This window comes from Hypomesus nipponensis, chromosome 14, assembly GCF_054491055.1.
Source record: "Hypomesus nipponensis isolate SF chromosome 14, ASM5449105v1, whole genome shotgun sequence".
NCBI classification, from domain to species: domain Eukaryota; kingdom Metazoa; phylum Chordata; class Actinopteri; order Osmeriformes; family Osmeridae; genus Hypomesus; species Hypomesus nipponensis.
Genome location: NC_140374.1, coordinates 4765306 through 4786723, shown reverse-complemented (window position 1 = coordinate 4786723; position 21418 = coordinate 4765306). Strand labels below are relative to the sequence as shown.

The 21418-nt window shown below is 46.1% G+C and overlaps 2 protein-coding genes and 1 pseudogene across 10 annotated transcripts in view; 2 read left to right on the top strand and 1 right to left on the bottom strand.

Moving 5' to 3' along the window:
• The window catches only part of mical2b (microtubule associated monooxygenase, calponin and LIM domain containing 2b), a 33738-nt gene extending 20944 nt beyond the window's left edge, over window positions 1-12794 (bottom strand). For 4 of the 8 annotated variants that reach the window (XM_084672220.1, XM_084672225.1, XM_084672226.1 and 1 more), the window contains exons 1-6: window positions 5149-5631; window positions 2674-2881; window positions 2305-2421; window positions 1698-1802; window positions 612-767; window positions 213-313 (exon numbers count right to left, since the gene is read on the bottom strand). In XM_084672220.1, coding sequence (XP_084528346.1) covers window positions 213-313; window positions 612-767; window positions 1698-1802; window positions 2305-2421; window positions 2674-2881; window positions 5149-5412 — 951 coding nt within the window. In that variant the 5' untranslated portion in view covers window positions 5413-5631. Of the gene's footprint in view, window positions 1-212; window positions 314-611; window positions 768-1697; window positions 1803-2304; window positions 2422-2673; window positions 2882-5148; window positions 5632-12598 lie in introns of those variants that run through there. The other 4 variants (XM_084672222.1, XM_084672227.1, XM_084672224.1 and 1 more) reach the window with 2 other exon arrangements.
• A 921-nt stretch (window positions 12795-13715) lies between these two features.
• Window positions 13716-18586, top strand: LOC146258321 (dickkopf-related protein 3-like). 2 transcript variants are annotated; one of them, XM_084673343.1, is made up of 7 exons: window positions 13716-14198; window positions 14565-14681; window positions 14827-14895; window positions 16175-16285; window positions 16432-16576; window positions 17019-17169; window positions 18007-18586. In XM_084673343.1, the coding sequence occupies exons 1-7, from the start codon at window positions 14013-14015 to the stop codon at window positions 18029-18031; spliced, it is 804 nt and encodes a 267-aa protein (XP_084529469.1). In that variant the 5' UTR covers window positions 13716-14012; the 3' UTR covers window positions 18032-18586. The 2 variants fall into 2 exon arrangements, with proteins under 2 accessions (XP_084529469.1, XP_084529471.1); XM_084673345.1 differs by having other exon boundaries at window positions 13719-14198; window positions 16193-16285.
• A 1282-nt stretch (window positions 18587-19868) lies between these two features.
• On the top strand, window positions 19869-21059 carry LOC146258320 (alpha-1,3-mannosyl-glycoprotein 4-beta-N-acetylglucosaminyltransferase C pseudogene; annotated as a pseudogene).
• The last annotated feature ends 359 nt before the right edge of the window (window positions 21060-21418 follow it).

Here is a 21418-nt window from a genome sequence, read left to right as displayed (position 1 = left end):
ACCCCCTCCAGGTCCTGCACAATAGCGTGACCTCGAAATCCTAAGTGACTCTAAGTGTGAGGTTCATATGCATGGGGAGGAGACATGCCAGGGCTAAACCAACAGCGCTCTCTGTGGCTCGCTCGCACACACACACACACACACACACACACACACACACACACACACACACACACACGCACACACGACAGAGCTGAACCAACACTACTCACATGAATGATGACCCCTTTGTCCAGCAGGCTCTGCTTCTTGGCCGTCATGACGAAGTAGTGTGTGTTGTCCTTGTAGTACACAATGTTCTCCAGGTCAATGCCTGGGGTCAGAGGAACACAGCAGAACCTGAACACCTGCCTGAGAACCCCTGGAGCTGGGGAGGCTGGAGCTGGGGCTGGGGCTGGGGCTAAGGCTGGCGCTGAGGCTGGGGCTGGGGCTAAGGCTGGGGCTAAACCCACAACCCATTGTGTAGCAGAAAAGATGCCAACCACAGAGACAAGGCAAACAAAACATGTAACAGTACAGGGACAGCTACACCTACTAACAGTGACCAGTAGAAGCATGCGATACAGGGCCCCTCAGGCAGGCAGTCATCTGAGACATGCCCACACACACACCTGTCTCCTCTTTCAGCTCCAGGAAGAACTTCTGGTTGAAGATGAAGGCCACCCCACTGATCTCCTCCACCTTGGCCTCCGCCGTCGTGTTTCTGTTCACAAAGTTGGCCGTGATGGCGATGGCCAGCTTCCCACGGAACTCTTTACGCCTGAAACCTGGAAGGCAACAGATCGAGATTTACTTTGTTGTCCCACCAAGTGGAACATTCAGCGTGGGCTTTCCTCCCTGCTGCAGCTGGGAAAGACAAACGTTCTGAATACAACAGTGAGTCAAACTTACAGTGAAGTTCCTGCAAGCACGCATTCTTCATGCTAACATCAAAAGCGAACACATCAATACGATTTGAAAGAAATCTGGGTTCAGACAGCTAGCAGGCACCATGTGGTGACTAAGACACTTCAGTTGACTCTCTGACAACACTCTTTTGTTTAAGCTGGTGCTCGTTTACACAAACCTCCATAGGTATGCAGTCTCCTACACTGGGTGGGGATCAACCTGGTCTATGTTATTGGATTGTTCAAATGTTAACTGAACATTATAGAACATATGGAAAGTTGTGCTTTGAGGTTTGGCTTGTGTTGAGTCTGCTCCTATGAAGTGCTTGTCTGCAACCTTTATCAGAAAGGTGACTTTGTTCTACTAGTCTGAGATAACCAATTCAGATCACGAGAAGGTGCCATGGACAGGTAAGTATATACCAGGGTGAAGTGCTCTGTGAGGTTGAGTAAACACTTAATGCTTTGGGTTAAAAGAAAACTGATGAGAAAAAAAAGATGGAAAGGGGAAAAAAGGAGAACTAAGCAAATCTAGTTTGACTTGTTAGTCAAACCTCTCAAACATCATCATCACCACCACCACAATTTGTATTTATTACCATAATATTTATTTATTTATTGCTATCTGTATATTTAGGAAGTTTCGCTTATTTAAGTTCAGCATAGATGTAAATTATGTTCTGTGTACTTATATTTTATGTTATGCCAGGTACTTGCGTTGTCTTGTCTTAAGAATTTCAGTGCCCGGTCTGACCTTGTGTTGTTCTGTGTGCCTGACAAATAAAAGACTTGAACTTGAAGAGGTCTCACCATCTAGCGTGTTCCTGCGTCCGTCCGCCCCAATCACAACGTTGAAGTCGAAGTCAGAGATGGGATGGTTGGATGGTCGGATCTGTGCTCTCCACCCCGGTCCTGCTGGGCCAGAGAGACAGACAGACTGTCAGACAGACACACACACAGACAGACAGACAGACAGATATGCAGACACGCCGTCAGACAGCCGATAAGCTTGCCACTTCTTCAGGGAAAGGAGAATGTGTGAAACTCCTCTAGCTCTTTGTTCTGTATCTGGAGGCTGGAGGAGGGAGTGACTGCAGAGTGTCAGCAACACAGACAGCGTGTTCTTATCAGCTCAGGAACACACAGCTCCATTTCTCTGTCTCGCTCTCACGCACCCTCCCTCCCTCACACACATACACCAACCGATATATAGTACAGGTTTCTAACTTTTTTTTTTTTACCTAGGACCTCTAGATCTGCAGCTTTCCCACTTAGCTCTACGGAAAGACTTTTAAAGACTGAACAGGCAGTTGTCGCTAGGGGACTCGTAATGGTGAACCTGAAAGCTCTAGAAGAGTAAAAGCTGTAAGATGTGTGTGTGTGCGGGGGGGGGGGGGGGGGGGTTGAGACCTCCTACCTGCATCCTCCTGCTGCTCAGGGGGCTCCAGCAGAGACACAAACTCCACGTTGACGTGGACCTCCACCCCCAGGATCAGAGCCACCTTCATCAGCATCAGCTGCAGCTGACGGATACCTGCGCGCGCACGCGCAGTGTCATAGACATGCACATTTGGAGGAGGATGAGAGAGAGAGAGATTTAGGAAGCTGCAGTGGTTTGATAAGACACAGGTTTTACATTTAGGGTGACTGGTATCGGACTGGTGTCGTTTTGCATGTCGGGTCAGCTCTCAGAGTCAAGCACGGACACACACACACACACACACACACAAGTACTCAAGCCTTTCAATCCCTTTGGAACTCATCCATCCATTCGCCCGTCACTCACTGATGTGGTCGATGGCTCCAGCGCAGAACTTTCCGTAGAACTTCTTGGCCCCGAGGCCCCGGAGGTCGTGGATGGTGTAGGGCCAAAGGTGGAGGACGTTGTTCCTGGAGAACGTGTCCCTCTTCTCCATCACCACCACCTTGGCCCCCAGCAGGGCCAGCTCGATGGACGTCCGCAGCCCACAGGGACCCCCGCCAATGATCAGGCACTGGGACGAGAGTAGGGGGGGGGGGGGGGGGGCAGAGGGAAAGCAAAAGAGAGAAAGAATAGAGAGAGAGAGAGAGGAAAAAGAGAGAACGAGAGAGAGAGAGAGAGAGAGAGAGAGAGAGAGAGAGAGAGAGAGAGAGAGAGAGAGAGAGAGAGAGAGAGGATCAGAAAGAGAAGGAAGAGAAGAAGAAAAAAGAGACAAAGAGAAGGAGAGGGATAAACAAAGGCAGGGGAGTGACATTTCAATGTTCCTTGGTCCTTGCGCTGTGGGAACATGACAAGGGGTGCAGGTTTCAACGTGACCTACTAAGAGGCAGGCCAGAGGGGGCGGCGTCCGCTCAGAGAGGACGAGCCTCCACCTCAACCTGCCCTGGCACACCCTCTGGGGGTTTCACAACCTGCCTCCACACCAAGACTCACCGCAGGCCCATTGTGACCCAGTCATCTACCGCAGAGCCACTGGGATGACATCATCCATGTCACGCCAGGGATGGGATCACACAGACAGCTGGTACAGGGATTCTGGACACGGCTAAACTGCCACGGCTGAAGAATGCCATACAACCACACAGACCAGATGACTGGTCTGAGATCAGGGACTACAGTCTGATAGACTGAGAAGAAGCATGGGTAAGAGATCGGTCTTGGATGACAGAACAGCATGACACGATATGGCAATGGCATGTTCCAGAAAGAAGGAGGAATCTTATTTACGACGGTCGACTTGAGTCTCGTGTCACCCTCTCGAGACCTCCTGTTCATGTGCAACCCCTCCATTACATTCAGAGTTCATCCTGGAAATGTCCGGGCAACAGATCACTGTAAACATCACAGGCGGAGACAGCATACATGGGTTGAGCCGGAAAGTCCAAATCAGATTAGGTTTCATCCTGCAGCGAGAGCTCCGGTAGGCACTGAGGAAACACTGGTGCTGCGCCCTGATACAACGCCTCAGAGCCTGTCTGAGGAGGGGGCGGGGGGGGTGGGGGGGGGGTGATGAGGGCTGAGGGCTTCCTGAAGAATGTGCGTTGAGATCCTGACAGTCCAGAACCACCCTTTCTAGCCCCGCCTCTCTTGACCGTATAGAACAGTCTAGAACCACCCTGTCTAGGCCTGCTCCTCCTCCTCACCGTCTGGACCCCAGTTCAGCTCTTCTCCTCAGAGACGAATGTCGGATTCAGAATGTGGGAGCGCATTTGGATGAGTTCACTCACTGTAGTGGTCAGTCCACTCGTCAGTCTTAGAGGCGTTATGACATAAGACTTTGGTAAAGTGTAACGATGGGATTTCCCTCTCTCTCTCTTTTTCTATTCCTTCTGATTTCTCTTAAGTCTCTCTCTCCCTCCTTTTATGTCTGTCCCTGTCCCTGTCCCTCTCTCTCTCTCTCTCTGGTGTGTGACTCCAGCCCTGCTTCTCTGAAGGCTCTTATCAATGTTCCTCAGGGAGATATGAACTCAGTCCTTCCACTAAACATTTGTCTTATCTTTCATACCAGACTGCACGTCTATCCTCACTTTCTGTGTTGGAGACAGAGGCTCAGAGATGTCAAACCTTTAAACAAAGTGTAAAAGACATGGTTCGGTGAACCATTCCCGAAAAGGCACCGCCTTCCATTTGAAGCCCAGCCTTTAGCTCAGAGGGTAAACTCACCGTTGTAACGGGCGAGAGAACCATGCAAGCCATGTGCCAGCCACAGGGTACAGGAGGTGTCATGTTTCCCAGGGTTACCTGATCAGAGACAGGGCTGATGGGGCAGAGTCGCCAGCCATGTGCTCAGCGTACCATGTCACTGCCATGAAACCCGACACAAGGGTAGTCACATTCCTGGAGACCAGACTTCCAAACTGCCGACCACGTGACAACGTACAGCATGGCTGTCACACGCACGATAGCTTTAAGGGCGCTCTACATAACACGGACAAGCGACATAGTTCCGGACTGATAGGGGGGTCTAGACAGAGACCAACAACCACAGCCGTGAATCTGAGATCCATGCACCTGACAAATTGTTCCAGAGGGATGTCCGACATCGTCCATCTCTCTCCATGTTACAAGCGTCCGGTATTATTTTGTTACGGTACCAAACTGTAAAGATAACGTACAAAGACATTCTTTCAACGTAATCTCCGTGTGTCTCGACTAACTGCTGACGTCTGAGAAAAAAGACGGAGAACCTGAGCAAGCCTAGCTTATCTTAAAGGTCTGGACAGACTTTAGCTCTGCTGTATAGAACAGTCCCTTCGGCAAAACAGGTTAAAAGCTTCCTACCTTGGTGCCCGGGCAAGCTTTAGACTGATTGTACTCCTTTTGGCTGGCCCTCTTGTCCAGCTTGGTCCAGAGAGCCTTGGCCTTCCAGGAAGTGACCGTGGCTTTGAGGTTGCTGTAGAACGTGGCGTGTTCGAGAGGGTCCAGGTCCATTAGACGACACAGGATGCTGAAGGCCTGCAGCGTGCCCTTGCAGGTGGACGCCTGGACAAAGTTCTCAAAGAGCTGTCCGGCCTGCACGCTGCGTTCCTCCTCCGTCTCCCCCATCCTCACTTCCCCGTTTCTCTCTCACTCTCTGAGGAGGTCTGAAACGTGTAAGGGAGTTTGTTTAGTCAGCGGTTTTCCTAACTATTTGCTTTGTTACTTCTTTCAACTCAAGACATTTCACACAAACAGCTTGGTTGTTGTATATCAAATAAACATCCATGACTTTGCTTGAAAAGTCCAAAAAGCTGATTAGGCTCGACCCTGCAGCAAGAACAGAGAGAGAAGCATGCTGTGTTATGTTCTAAACATGTCATTCAAATCAAAACAAAACAGAGATGGCATTCTAAATGTGTGGCATACGGGGGAATAGGAGGAAGAAAGAGAGACTTGAACAGACTGTCAACTGATTGTGTGAGGAGAGATTTGTCCTCCCCTCACCTCCCCTCTCCCCCCCCCCCCCCCCCCCCCCCAATTCTCCACACACACGGGGGCCTTGATAGGATTATGACAAAGTGTGCACATGAAAACTTTCCACAGAGCAGTCACGGGGAAACATGGTTTCAACAGCTTAGTCTGCAGCGATCAGGGGGAGAATGGACCGTCCAAAACAGCTGATTGAGACCCCGGCTGTACAGTAGGGCTGGTCGAGACACACAGAGTTAGGAGTCAGAGTCAGTCAGAGTCGGGAGTCGGGGTTAAGAGTCAGTCACCCAGCAGACACCTGCAGCAGGACAGAGTTTTAGTCTGTTCCCATGATGAGGCCTGGAAACAGCTTCCGTGTGCAGTAGCATGCAACATGAACTGGTGTCAAAACTGGCAAGGGTCTGCCTGTAGTGTCCCCTCCCCACACACACTCTGCCCTCTGCAACCCTTTCCCTCTCCGCTCCACTTCTGCGGAGCCTCTCCCCATATCTCTCACCATTCTTTCCTTTCATCCCTCCTATCCTTCCTCCCTCCCTTCCTACTCTCCACCCGCTTGCCTCTCCTTTGCCACCTCGTAGGACCCTCCTCCATGTTCTCCTGGCCCCCTCGCTCTCTTTTCTCCCCTCTTCCTCTCCTGCTTTCCTCCTGCCGGCTACTCTTCTCTCCCCTCTCTCTTTGGTTCCTCCTCCTCTCTCCTTCAGTGCAAACATCTCTGATGGCAAATAGACGTTTTAAGATGGTCCTCCTTCTGTTGTTCAACTGGCGAGTGAGTTAAAAAAACAACCATGCAAAACTGGAAACAATCATTGGAATCCCAACAGTCCCATCTCAAACACAGTGCTAGGGGAACGCAATGTTCTTCTTGGTGACTGAGATGACATTTGTGACAGTGTGATGGTTTGATCTTGGTTCCCCAATTCTCCCACATGTCTGTACTGGATTTCTACACACATGGATACACATACAAGCCCACACAGGATAAGTCAAGTCAGAGCTAAGGGACAGACAGAGCAGATGTGTTCGAACACCCGGTCAAAAGGTTTCCTTGACGACTATGAAACTACCATTCAAACACACACACACACACACACAAACGCACACACTTGTGGTATGGGAAAGTTCATGGCTGTTAAGCTATATATATATAACGGCAGAGTGCATTGTGGGAATGTCACAGAGGAAGAGGCTGTCAAGATAACACACTCAGAATCTGGAGCTCTCTGTGTGGAACTAGTTCAGCTCAAGAGCACACACTGACTAGACATGGAGACAGAAGACAGCTTGACCAAGTATTTGCACTGAACACCTTGCATAAAGGAATACCCATCTATTACTCTAAACAACACATATTAGCATCTTAGACTGGGCTGTCCGAGCCTGTTCCTGGAAAGCTACTGTCCTGTTATGCAAGTTCACGCCAGTCTAGCATACATTAAATGTTAGCTTATATGAGGTTGTGTCTGTCTAGTGACGACAGCCACTCTAACCTTGTTTTGTAGCAGAGAGCGGAATTACAACACACAGCGAGCAGTCAGACTTTGAAGCTAAGTCCTTCCCTGCCGTTGTCCAAATACTCCCTCAAGCAGTAGAGAGATGAAGCCAAGATTTCAGAACCTCAAAAACAGCTCTACATAATTAGAACTCAAATTCTTCCAGAATCGTCCACAGCAGGCTGGTGCCATGGCCGGTCTGGGGCTACAATACTTTGCACGCAACTCATGAAAGCTGCATTTTAAAAGCACAACACCTGAACCTCTCGCTATTGAGAAGCAAACTGTGGGTAACTGTGAAGACGTTTGTGACACTGCTTGTGAAAAGGGCAATACAAATAAAGTTGGTTTCGATTTGATTTGATCCAGGCGTGTATGGCAAGTATGGAGAGAGATGTGGAGCATTGAGGATAAGTCAAGTCAGAGCTCAGGGACAGACAGAGCAGGTGTGGGTTACCTCAACTGGGACCCTGCTGTTCCAACACCTGGTCTAAAGGTTTCCTTGACGACTAGAAGACTACCATTCATTGTCTTAGGTCTTGGTGTGTACAGTATGCGTAAGTATGTGTGCATGTGTGTCGGAGGTGGTAAGCTAGCAGGCTACATCCTGGCTCCTGAGTGTTCTGACAACACTGACATAGTGGATGAGGAGAACATATCAGTCAGCTTGTGCTGTTTTAAGACCAGTGCAGGAGGGAAAGACAGAGCGAGAGAGAAAGAGAGAGAGACAGAGCAAGAGACAGAGAGAGAGACAGAGCGAGAGACAGAGCGAGAGACAGAGCGAGAGAGAAAGAGAGAGAGACAGAGCAAGAGACAGAGAGAGAGACAGAGAGAGAGACAGAGTGAGAGACAGAGCGAGAGAGAAAGAGAGAGAGACAGAGCAAGAGACAGAGAGAGACACAGAGCGAGAGACAGAGCGAGAGAGACAGAGCAAGAGACAGAGAGAGAGACAGAGCGAGAGACAGAGCGAGAGACAGAGCGAGAGAGAAAGAGAGAGAGACAGAGCAAGAGACAGAGAGAGAGACAGAGAGAGAGACAGAGAGAGAGACAGAGGGAGAGAGAAAGAGAGAGAGACAGAGCAAGAGACAGAGAGAGAGACAGAGACAGAGTGAGAGAGAGCAAGAGAGCATACAGTAAGAGATTGTGAGAGCCAGATCAAAGCTGAGTGACCAGTGCCTGGTAACACAGATGCTGTGCCAGGATCTCCTCTGAGGACCACTTCAAAGACCCAGCCTCCAATCAGCCTCAAACCAGCCTCAACCTGGCCTTAACCCTGCCTCCAATCACCGGTACCCACCCGGCATTACAACAGCGTCATCTGCGTAAACCCAGTCTCCACCTAGCCTCCACCCAACCTGTAACCAACCTCAACAATAAGCCCTATTGATTGCAAAAACACCACATGCACACATCCTCAACTGCCAGGGTCATGATCTCAAACCATGGTGTGGGTAGAAGTAGTTACCCAGTACTTAATTTGAGTTTGCCTTTGAACCGAGGGCTAACTTTGGCTTTAGCTAGGAGAGCTACCACAGTCCTAGAGGCAGCTCGAAGCACATTCCTGCAGATGGAGAGCAGAGTCCGACAGACTCGAGTTTTGCGGCGAGTGAGAGAGTTTGTGTGGTGAGGAACAGGAAGTAGAATGTGAGGCTGATTGACTCCAGTTCTGTTTGGTTTCCCCCTTCAGCAGGAAATATCTACCAGAGGAATTTCAGAGATCTGAAATATGGACTTTGCAGGCAGCTAGCACACACACCACACACACAGAAAAAGCCTCAGAGACAGAGAGACCCGGAAAGAGAGAGAGAGAGCCAGAGACATAGAGACTGCGGTTGTGTCTCTTTCTCACACACGTCAGACAGGGCTATAAACAGACTAAATGATTAGAGGATTCCTCATGGACTCAAACTGATGTCTATCTGGCTACAGTCTGGCATGATTCCATGAAGACTGAGCATAGTCCGTGTCCGGCGTCCCGCCCCTCCATAGTCTGAAACGCTGGTCTTAATGACTGCCAATGTAGGTCACACACCAGTCACACAGGCAGTTGGGAGGTCCCTGGAGTCTTGTCAAAACTCTGGAGGGTTCAATATCCAGAAGACATCAACCCTGCCAACACACACCCATCATTAAACATCATTAATTCTACAGCACACCAGCTCAGCCAACAAAACCGTTAAAAGAGTGTGCGTGCACGTGAGTGTGTCTGTGTGTGTGTGCGGAAGATGCACTCCTGCAGGTTGTAGGAGCTCGGGGAAGTGCAGGATATTACATGAAAAGAAGAGGAAGGAAGGAACCAGGGAGGGAGGGAGGAATTCTGGAAGTATTCAGTCAGTGCCTCACGTTAACCGGTAGGGCAGAGGGGTGGATGGAGAGTGGGCCGCCAGGAAGGAACCGGAAGTATATTTGGTGAGAGCGGGGAGGGGCCTGCAACCCGACAATTACAACCCACCAATAAGCATCCTCAGCGGACACAATGTGGAGGAGCCAGGACAGCAGCTTGGGTTACTGACAGGCCGCTGAGATGAATAAACAGGTTTCAGGTTCCAGAGCCGATCAAACATGCGATCCTCCTGGCATGTTCCACTCTCCAGCAAAAGGGGGGACAGGGATGACGAATCATACAACCCTGACAGACAACAACTAGTAAACTCCCACCAGAATTGACTCATGATAGCATAATTTACTTTAGGTGTGTTTGTTTTACCCACCCAGGCCCTCGAGAACTATGTGCCTGTTTCAGAAGTAATATGCAAACTTAAATAAAAAATACCTGATCAGATTTCAGAGATGAAGTCTATCAATTGCTGAATCAGCCAGGTAGAGAGGAGGAGGGGGAGAAGGAGGACGATAAGGAGCAGAAAGAAGTGAAAGGGAGAGGAGGAGGAAGTGAAAGGTAGACTGGAGGAAGAGGAAGTGAAGGTGGAGACAGGTCACAGAGAACAAAGGAAGCAGCAAAGAAGACAGTGTGGCCCTCTCACCTGTTGAATAACGTCCAAGTAACACACACACACACACACACTTGCACACACATTCAAATATGCCATTCAAATGTATGAAAATCACTCATACCAACCTCAAAGTCACCAAAACCAACTATCAAATCAAACTCCATGCCCCTGTGCCAACAGAACCCTGTGCCAACGGAAACAAATTCCAAAAGAAACAGAAACTTAAGTGTTGACGGTAGAAACGGATGTTTACCAGTATTAAAAGTGGGTCTCTAGCTCATCAGTGAAAACGATGAATATAAGGACAACACGGCCCATCACCTCAGGGTGCCCAGCGTGTGATGCGGAGAGCTGGGTAACAACAACCTTGCCTGTGTAGCCTCCGCCTCCAGCTGGGACATGAGGAAATGAGGAAGAGGACCAGGCTGCGGGTCACTCACAGAGTGATGAATCATCTTATTGCACTGAACAGCTCATCAGACGAAGAAACAAACTGCCATTTCAATCAGAACATACATTGTAACAAGGGTGACTGCTGTACACACTAGCTCTGGATCAATCACACACACACACACATACACACACACACATACCGCAGTACAGGGAAAGCTGTTGACTCCAAGAATGCGCCTGTCCGATTGTGGGACCAGTTGTCAATATAAACATGCACAGGATATGAGCAGGAACTTAAAGGAAATCGTCTATGAGAACGAGCCAATCAGAGCTGCAGGTGGTAGATGAAAAAAGGGGTTTTCCTCCAGCCAGAGGTCTTATCTCCTACCTGCCTGGCTGCTGTTTACTAATAAGGACATAAAGGGTGTCTGCAACCTGTAGAAAACAGGTCCGAAGGTCGGTAAGACTTAAAGGACTGGACATTGCTCACAAAAGGCAATCAAAGGAGGGGGAATGTTACTGTAAAAGGAAAAAAGTGACTGACTACTCTAGTGTGCATGTATGGGTGTAGGCGTGCTCATTGGGCTGACACATACTGAAACAGATCGTTTGGCAAAACAGAAAAACCACACATCTCCTTAGATGGATTCTAGAGGTATCCATTTCCCTTGTTGCAGGGTGTGTCTTGCCACGTCGAGTGTTGTGTCAGATCCAAGGCGTTCCAGGTGGGAAGAGCTTGTCTGGAGGATTCAGGGGACTACATGGCTGAACAGAGCCCAACTGAGTGCTGCTTCCCTGGCCTGGCCTGGCTCGTCTGCTCCCTCTGATACGGACAGAAGCCCCTACGGTCAGATGGTGACACCCCCTGTGTATTTTAGGCCCAGGGCTGCATGCTGATAGCCAGGGCACAGCCTTATAAGTCACTGACTTATTCCAGGAAGTCTCAGCTTGTGTAACTGTGTTTCTTGCCCCAAGGGCAGCAAGAAGATTATTATGAAATGTAAAAGCCCTCATGAAGATTACCATCCTAAACCAGGGGTGAAACGTGCCAACATGGGGACTCGGTTAGAAATAACTGCTAAACTGTCATTGTGTAGCATCCAGGTCCTAATTAAAAACGTTACAGTCAGCGGTATCAGGCCTTTTGAAATATAATTTGAGAACACACACACACACACAAAGTCATGATGTTATGTTTACCTTTGAGGTGGTTAATCACAAATGAACCACCTGTCGCATCACCCTTATTTTGAATCTAATTCAGGACCAGTTTTTTACTTCCTCAAATTCTCCTCATGAACAGGAAAAGCAGAAGTGATTCAGCTACCTTCACATTAGAGTTATAGGTACTACGTAATATTTTATGTACTATGTAATTTTGTAGAGATGTTATTGTTGTACCCTATCCAGACAGTTGAAATGTGGGTATTTTGCACTGTGCCTGGTAAATACTGACTTTTTCTTGACTGACAACCGAAATAGCTTTCTGTTATGGAATTCTGATCCTTGGTTTTCTGCTGTACTTTCTCAATGCAGTATTTGTTTGTCTCAGATTGCTAATATTGCAATCTGTCTATATCCAACTGACTGGTAACTCATACCCTGCTAGGTTTTTGCATTAGATGAATTCAACAGAAAAATTGACGGGTGTCTATTTTTTTGTTGTGTTCTAATGATATTTCCTGTCATTTCCAAATGCCTCTGATGTTTTCCCACGTCGCTTTAAACTGTAGCCTATAGCCTACGACAAAGATCACGGCGTGAAACCGAAAAAGTGTCTACCCCGAAATCATCGGCTGAGTAATGGATAATTATTTCATTCGTACACAATAAAGAACAAAGCCATTTGAGGGTTAGTTATGAATGATGGGTAAAAGTATCCATTTGCTGCAGTTTGCGTCATAACTAAGTTCTTCATATAACATTCCACTTAATCGGTCAGTCGTACACTCATGCTCAATGAATAACAGGCTGTCAAAATGTACTTACACTTGAGTTTCAGTTGTAACTTCTGAAAATGACAGCGGTCGCAATCGTATCTTTTTCGTTTAATCCAGGGTTTTTTTTTTGTCTACAGCTAACGTTACAAATTGTTAATTCCACAATTAAAACTGCGTTAACGTTTAGCAAGCGACCGCTATGCTTGCGTCAAGAGCGATCGATGCAGTTCTCTATAGAAGCAAACGGGAGCCGCTGCTGGTGTCTGACAAGGCGGTGCTTTGTTAATGACGTCCAATGGGAAGTTAAACGATACACTCAACACGACCCCAGCATAATATAATCGACGAGAGGGATAACTGTCAACCATTGTTTGTCTATTAAAAGTTATGATCAAGATATTAGAATGGAATGTTATTCATGAGAGGAGAACAGGATTCAATTAGAGAGCATAAGAATAATTTCAGAGAGAGAGAGAGAGAGAGAGAGAGAGAGAGAGAGAGAGAGAGAGAGAGAGAGCGTTTAGCATTCAGCCAACCCCACGTAAACTTCAGGCCATGGTTAGAGAGAGAGGGGGCGGTTTTTGGCATTTCACTCTGAAATCACAATTCACCCACTTTGGATTTTAAGGTCTAGGCTCTTCATCACTGTAAGAAAACTTTTGAATAGTTGAGCATGTAGAATCGTAGACAACAGTGCCATCTGCTGACCAGGATGCATAACCACCTCTGAGGCAATTAACAGGTGTGAACTGGCTGTTCCCATCCTTGATTGTGATAGGCTATATCGCGTTCCATGCCGTTGTAAAATCCAGCATAACCTCACAGGTTGTCCTCATAACATTCTTTAACATTCCATATTACTGCGCATCAAATATTTCAAATTAAAAAAGACGGCAAAGATCCATCTGGCTGTTGCGTGGCAACGATTTATGTAGGCTAGGAACTATACTTTGTAGTAGCGGAAGAATGACGGTTTATTATTAAAGGCCTACTATTTTGTTTCTAATTGTTTTTATTGATGAAACCATATCAAATATTTGTAGTAACAGTTTTAGAAAAGCAAGCCCCGCGAGTCCGTGGTTTACGCTGATTTTAGAACAGGTAAGGGGAGTTGTTGGGCACCACGCAAAGCATTTCAGGAAGTGCACCCCCATGTAGAGCACTCTTGTCGATGATTAGCCTACAACGATGATCTTGCTTTGTGATCTACACACATTATTTGGAAAGTAATTGTAGGGACATAACAATGGCCGAGTTTCCCAGATTCGTTAACGAATCTGAGAAACGCTGCAAATACCGGTATTCGTCTTTTTTTAATACGTTTTTTTTTCACCCGTCAGACTTTCCAAATAAAACTTGCATGCGCGAGCTACGTCGGCGTGCTGCCCGGTGTTCAGTCAAACGGTGAGAGCAGAGAGCTTGCAGCTGGATCCCTCTGGTCTGTCAGCCTACCGATCACGACTATGGAGCTCGTGTCGCTCTTCTCTTTTTGTCTATTTTTTGGAAGCTCGAGGCAGTACCTGCTTACTATCGGAGAAGCCCTCGATGACTCACTGGAAAGGGGGCACACGAGTCTGAATGAGATGTTCCGCGAGGTTGAGATGTTAATGGGAGACACGCAGTTCATTCTGGCGGAAGCCGTGGATCAGGTCCATATTCCCATATCGATTTTGGAATACTTTGTAGGCCTACATTTGCAACTCTGCAGGCACTCTGTAGCCTACTGTCGGGAGACTCTAATCTGTTCTTTTGAAATAGACCAGACCTGTTTGTTCATATTTTTGTTGAGATTGTTCTCTCTTTAGTTTTACAGACTAAATTGTGTCTTTTGTACATTCCTTGGATTTTTTGTTTTGAATTCGAATGATTAGGCTATATTGGTACAAATCTAACGATGTGTCGTTGAAGAGTGTTTGTCCATTTCCAACTATATTGCAGTTCTACAGCTGCAATACACATTGTAGACGTATCCTGACAAAGCTCTCTATGTGCACTTTTGATTTTTTTTTTTATAGATGGCTAGTGAGAGTGCCAAGTCTTCTATGACTGACTTGGAAAAGCTTGGCACACTTCTCAACGATACCTTACGCACTTCTCGGGATGGGAACCACACCACCGACAGGTTTGGCAAGGTACTCACTCTGCCAGCAACATGGACAACTGGCACCACAACATAAGTCACTTATGACTTAGACGTATTTTCTTTTAGTCGTGCAATTCTGGGCATGGAAGTTTGTTTGACCGAAATTTGTTTTTTGTTTTTCTCCTGTACGGTAGGATTCTGACGGTATTACAGAGGACACCTCCAGTATGGAGATGAATGGCAGATGGAATGATTTGGATTATGTGAGTTTGAATGTGCATAATTACTTACCTAGCAGCTTTCTAATTGCGCAGCTACAGTTAGGCTAGTTTAGGAACCATCTATGAACGTTAGCAGTTTCTGTCTACGGTCAAAAGTGAACAGGCTATAGTTTAACGCCGTGTTGGCCGCATGCTGTTGACAGGTAAGCTAACCCATAGCCTGTATATAAGGTCTTTATATACAGTGTACTCTATAGTGTAACTACTTTTATGTTTCACACAGTTTATCAAGCCGTAAATGGTCCGTCAATGTTCCCTTGTGTGAAGCTCAGATTCAAGAGAACAGGAAATTGGTTGTTTGTATTGAGGCACAGAGACCGTATCCTGTTGCCCCAGTTGCAGACTAAACGCTGTCAAGGGATTTCATTGGTTATGGTGGAAAGTCTGAGTATGCCTAAATCGTCAGATTCAGCTGAAAAGGGAAAGAGACCTAGTTAAGGAACACTTTGCATGGACTGACTGAAGCACCTTTTGTTTCAAATGAGGTTATTTCTTTTTAACAAGTTTAGAAGGCTATACTTCGCATTGTTAAGCAGCAGGAGAACACCAGTATTAAAGTCATTACTTCAACAGACCTTTTTGCCATTAGGGTTTTTTTTTTACTGCAGCACTTAATCTTTACTTTCCTGGCAGCGTTTCAGATGTGGCCGCATTAATAGACTTGGAAAAAATGCGGAGGAGGCAGGCAGGCAGGCAGGCCTCCGGAACAGCCTGTAGAATGACTAGGGTCTACAACTATTTAACTGTTTGTCTGGAAAGAGACACAATTTTCACATGCATTCAAGAAAACATCTTTCCTATGCTGAAACTGTGCTGTAAGCTTCACTGTCTTCATAATTCTTCAAAATGATTTTGACCACCCATTTGAAGAAGGGAAAACATTTTCAGAGGAAAATCCGTCAGATTTTTTCTCTGATGATACAAAGATAAGTACTATGTGGAGTTAACAAAAAGCATCTGGTATTTATTACCGGAATTACAGTTGTGGGTTCTGTGAACCAATGTCTCTCTGAGCCACACACACACACACACACACACACACACACACACACACACACACACACACAAACCTCCTGTATCACAGAGGGATGTGCTCCTGCAGAATAGGGAGTGGCCGGGGATGGACGTGAGTTGGTTTGTGAAGGAAACTTTGACCACTCACACACAAACAACCACACACGTACGCACACACAAAAACAGGCACGCGTATTTACTCAATTCACGCACACATACACATTTTGCTGGAGGGTTTCTGATGTAGGGGCTGTCTGTCTCCAAGGAGTGCATGGTGGATGAAGATTGTGGAGCCCTCAGCTACTGCCTGTATGATGTGGACGCTTCCAGGTGTTTACCCTGTAGAGCTGTCGACATGGTGGGTACTTATGGATTAATTTATGGACTGTATTAAAAATACCGAAGCAGAAGAAAATTCAATATAAAGCCATGGTTCTTTTGTTATAAATGTGATTTATAATAACTAATTGTCCTTTCACTTGTGCGTGTGTGTGTGTGTTTTAGACATGCAATAAAGATGAGGAGTGTTGCTCTGACAGCATGTGCGTGTGGGGGCAGTGCACAGTCAACGCCACCAGGGGCGCTGCAGGGAGTATCTGTCAGTACCAGAGTGACTGCAGACCATTGCACTGTTGTGCCTTCCAGAGAGGTAAGGTCAAACATTTCCAGCTACTACAGAAGAAAGTTCATAGACACTGATGAAGTATTGGTTTGGGATCTTTTGCATGGGATACTGAATCATTTTCCTTTAGCTAAAACTGTAATCTTGTCAGAAGTAAAGTCTAAATTCTTCTCTCCTTCTTGTCTCTTACCCATCCTGTCCTCCCTCCCTCCACTCCCTCTTTCCCCTTCTCCCTCCCTCTCACTCTTTCCACTCCCCCTTCTCTCTCTCATTCCCCTTCTCCATTCTGTCTCTTTGCACTTATTTGCCCTGCCCTCCCACTTCCCCATCCCTCCCCTCCGACTTTCCTCTCTCACCCACTCCTTTACCCTCTTTTACCCCCCCATTCCCCCTCACTTCCACTTCCCTCCCTCCACCCCACCTCTCCCCACTCCCCCGTTCCCCCCCTCCCCCCCTCCCCATGTCTCAGAGCTGCTGTTCCCCGTGTGCACAGCCAGGCCCAGCAGTGGGGAGCCGTGTCTCAGCCACCCCAACCTGCTGATGGACCTGCTGGCCTGGGACCAGGACGGCCCCCGTGACCACTGCCCCTGCGTCAGCGGCCTTCACTGCCAGCAGCAGGGGTGAGGGGGCAGGGCTCAGCTCAACCCACATGGCAGAAAAGTGGCAGCATGGTTCACTTCTCTTGGGTCCAGTGGGATTTTCACTGAAACAGGCACATCTGGACACTTCAGGAAGTCCTTGGATACATAATCCGCAAAATCCACTTTGAAAAAGGCACGTGAAGCAGTAGTGTAGCCACAAGGGGGCCGGGGGGGGCTCAGGCCCATTAATTTACAAGTCCGACTCCTCCAGATTTCTAATAGCTTACAAAAAACAAAGTATGGAGTTGTTGACATCTAAGTTTTTGTTTGTGTGGGGCCCCATCATTTAACCCTAATTTCCCTAGATGGATCCCCCAAAAACAAAATTCTGGCTACGCTACTGAGGATGAAGACGTGTTCAAAAGAAAATCCCAAAATGGGTGATTAAAGGCTGGGTAGGCAATGTTGTTGAGAAGCACTTTTTGTCCTATTTGCCGAAAGTTACTTCACGTCTTCATGGCAACCAATATATTTAAAGTTTTGATAGTAATATAAGATCATTCTGACATCTTTGGGCGTCGCAATACTGTAATAAACACGACCAATAATTAAGGGTTACCCTGACTATTGATTGGACGGGCTACCTGTCTGTCTACCTACCTACCTACCTGCACGCACTCTGCCCCTCTGCTCAATGCCTGTCACTGTAGTTTTGTGGGAGTGGCTTTGAAGGGAGGATGTGGGATATTTTGGTTTGAATCGTGTCAAGTAGAAGGTAAAATAGCTAGCTTCGCGCAACTTACCTACCCTGCCTTTAAAACATCTCAAATGTATTAACCCCCCCCAACCCCTAAATTTTCTGATTTATTTTAACAGGCGTGGTTCTCTGTGTGAGAAGTAGATGGGAGACAACATCACAGAGGAAGGTCTGAGTCTACTGTCTGACAGGAGACTGGATGGTTCTGTTTTGACCAGAAACAACAGCTATCCCCTACCTTGAACCTTCCTGATGATCTGAAAAGAATGGACTGGCATGAGAAAGTAGGAATGATGATGAATTTGTTTGCTTGTGCCTGTTAAAATACTTTTTTTATACATATTTTTTTAATTTCACGATGCAAAAAACATGAGGTCACAGTCACATTGGAGGATATACACAGGAGTTGTTAATTACAGAATGGTACCGTTTCATTCACATTCGCTTTTGTGTTCAGTTGCATTTTCTATAGTTTCAGTTGTCAGACTCTTGGTAGGCAGGTGTGAATCGCATTTAGACCAGCACTCTTCTCCATCTGTTTTCTGTAATCTCTAATTGAATGTGACACTGTAGCCTATATGCTGTTTATAATGTCTGACAATTGGTTCAGAGTGGGAGGCTCTCTAAGAAGCCATCGTCTTGTAATTGTCTTCTTCGTTGCAACTATGAGAATCTTTTAATAAACATTTATCTCTGGTGTCCAGTTTCTATCCAGTTTCTATGTTTACAAGGTAGAGAGAGACAATATTTAACTCAATGTCAAGTCCTAGTATAGGCCTACTCTTAGTGGCAGCTTAAACATCAGCCCAAAAATATGGGACAAACCAAAATATGTGAGGGATCCGCCATTAAGCGACCACATTGTCGCCAGTATTGATCCCGAAGTCTTCCCACAAAAATATTTGAGTTTTGGGGTTAGGGTCAGGTCAAGAAAATTCATGTCCTCAGTTGTATTCACTTGGAAAAAAGCTTGTTTCCACTTTATCAAAATAAATGTAACACAAACTTCAAATGAATTGTATACAGACATACAGCACTTGCAAATGATTTACAGACATGGACTAAGTATGTCCACCGGGAAGCAGTATTGTCTACATGTACCCTTTGTCACCTCATCCAGATTAACAAAATGATTAGAGAAAACAAGTAACATTAATATTCTGGACTCCCTTTCTGCATATTCAAATACAAGACAACAGTTACAACACACCTAAGGTCAACTACCTTTTGTATTCAACTTTTACACAAACAGACATTTCAGTTCTCCATAAATTATGAATACTGTTGATTTATTTATACTCTAATTTCCATGTAAATGTGACCTATGGGAGAGAGGTTTGTTCCTCTCGCAAAACTGTATGTTTTTTAGCTTTCTGTTGCAGTGAGAGTGTACGTGCATTCATGCTTGGCTATTAACAACAAATCTACTACCTTACATCTCCTTTTGGCATTTCCATTTGAGATTTTGTGGTGCTCTTGTGTGAATACTGAACTTGAATTTACAGCTGTTGTGTACATTTTGCTTAAAGCATACACTTACTGTGATGATGGTCTCTTCTCTTTTTCTTTAAGAAGAGCATTTGCATGACAGATACATGTAAAATGTGTTGCAAGGACAGCAGTTTATCTCCCCCAGCACTGAGGCCATGTACAACATTACACTTCATTTCGTTGGATTTGATGTTTATTCAATTTATGGGTACAGTAGGGTATCAGGCAAGACTGTAATTGGCATTGGTTCCTCATACGGAGCTCCTTGGTCTTCATTTTCAAGGCTGCTCACTGTATAATGAGGTGAACAAGCTGTCCTCACAACTGGGATCAGTCATTAATTCATGGTGTCATGATGAGAGAGAGTGTATACAAGGGGAACAAGGAAACATGGAGGTTTATTTAAGCTTCCTGCCTCACAGATACATTGACTTCATAAATTAGTATAGTCGTAAGTCGTACATGACATTCTGTAAGGGAAAAGACATGAATGGTGTCGAAGGCTTTTAACATCAACAAAGAAGGAGTACACTGAGGGTCAAGCTATGAGAATCCAGTTACGATACAATGAACTTTATTGTCCCGCTCAGGGAAATTTGTCTTGGTCTCTGTGGTGCGTCATAAATGCCTTGACAGTCACAATGACGACAAACAATACGACAAACAATACATCCTCAGCCATCAACTGTTACATAACAGTACTGCACATATCCTATAACATAACAGTACTGCACATCCTTGGAGGGGCTGAAAAGGAACTACAACAATCCAGAAGAGAGGGTCCAATTCCCCTCCAAACAAAACACGGACTATGCCTTTCTCCTGAATTACTGCACCAACCTCTCTCATTTCTACATGTTGCTTGAGGACGATGTGCGTTGCTCAAATAACTTCCTGACAGCCTTGAAGTGGTCACCTCAAGAGAAGGTTCCTATTGGGTGATGCTGGAGTTCTCCAAGCTTATATATATATTAGCTAGATTGGGAAACTCTCCCAATCTAAGGACCAGCCATGCTTGGCCCACTTCCTTCTTATTTACTACCAAGAGATGCCCTGTGACTGGGTTCTCATTCATTTCCCCAAAACACGTCATCCATTTCAAACCCTCCCTGTTCCAACACATGGGGTACTACTTCTCCTATGAGGGGGCAGAGAACAAGTTGAAGGACGATGATTTTGAGGAAAACTCCATTGATATGCCTGATAATTCTCCAACCAGCCTTCACACAAACATCAATGCATTTGAGAATTATGATGCCATTAAGGTTTAAAGCAGTGTTGTGGATGAGTACTTCAGTACCGGTCCTAGCACATTTGGCGCCCTAGACAAGATTTATCACGAGCCTCCTTCAATAGGAACTGTTTGTAGTAGTTTTAAACATATCCGCAGATTTTTGAAATTAAGGTCACCACAGGAACAGACGATCGACTGAATGACATTCATCACCATGGAGTTCTAAAGGTGGGGGAAAAGTTAGTAGGAACAAAGCAAAGCAAGCAGTGTACTTCCTACACCACATTAGGAAATATCAAAAAAGGTAACATTGACGTGCAAGATGTGTATCACAAAATTGGCTTTGACATTGAGTGTGTCCATATTGTGGTTACTGTCAGTCTGAAAGAATGGCTTATTATCATAACAATAGGTTTATTGACAATGACCGGGTTTCCGATTTGTTAAGAAGCTCTTAACGGTAGCGCTTCTTAGGAATGGTGTAAGAGCGTTCTAGAGCGCTCTTAGAACGTTCTTAAGAAGCTCTTAGCGTTAAGAGCTTCATAACGAATCTGGGAAACCCGGCCAATGCAAACAACTAATCAATGAAAGACTGACAATCACAACAAATATTGAATAGAAAAAAATATGTAAATGGTTTGTAAGCTATTAGATTATTAAATTGTATGCATCAACATTGTGTGGAGTTTGAAACTGTGTTTCCAGTTTTCAATACTGACTTTTAATGTTAAATGGCCTACTAGTTGGAACTGCTAGCTCAGGATCGTCTTTGGGCTCCCACACTCCAGCTCAGGTGGTGGCGGTAA

What these genes read in the sequence shown, in the direction of transcription:
- LOC146258321 (XM_084673343.1), top strand. Translation starts at nt 14,013, where the DNA reads ATGGAGCTCGTGTCGCTCTTCTCTTTTTGTCTATTTTTTGGAAGCTCG. An exon ending in TGGCGGAAGCCGTGGATCAG is followed by an intron (nt 14,199 to 14,564) that starts GTCCATATTCCC and finishes TTTTTTTTATAG; the next exon opens with ATGGCTAGTGAGAGTGCCAA. An exon ending in CTTCACTGCCAGCAGCAGGG is followed by an intron (nt 17,170 to 18,006) that starts GTGAGGGGGCAG and finishes TTATTTTAACAG; the next exon opens with GCGTGGTTCTCTGTGTGAGA.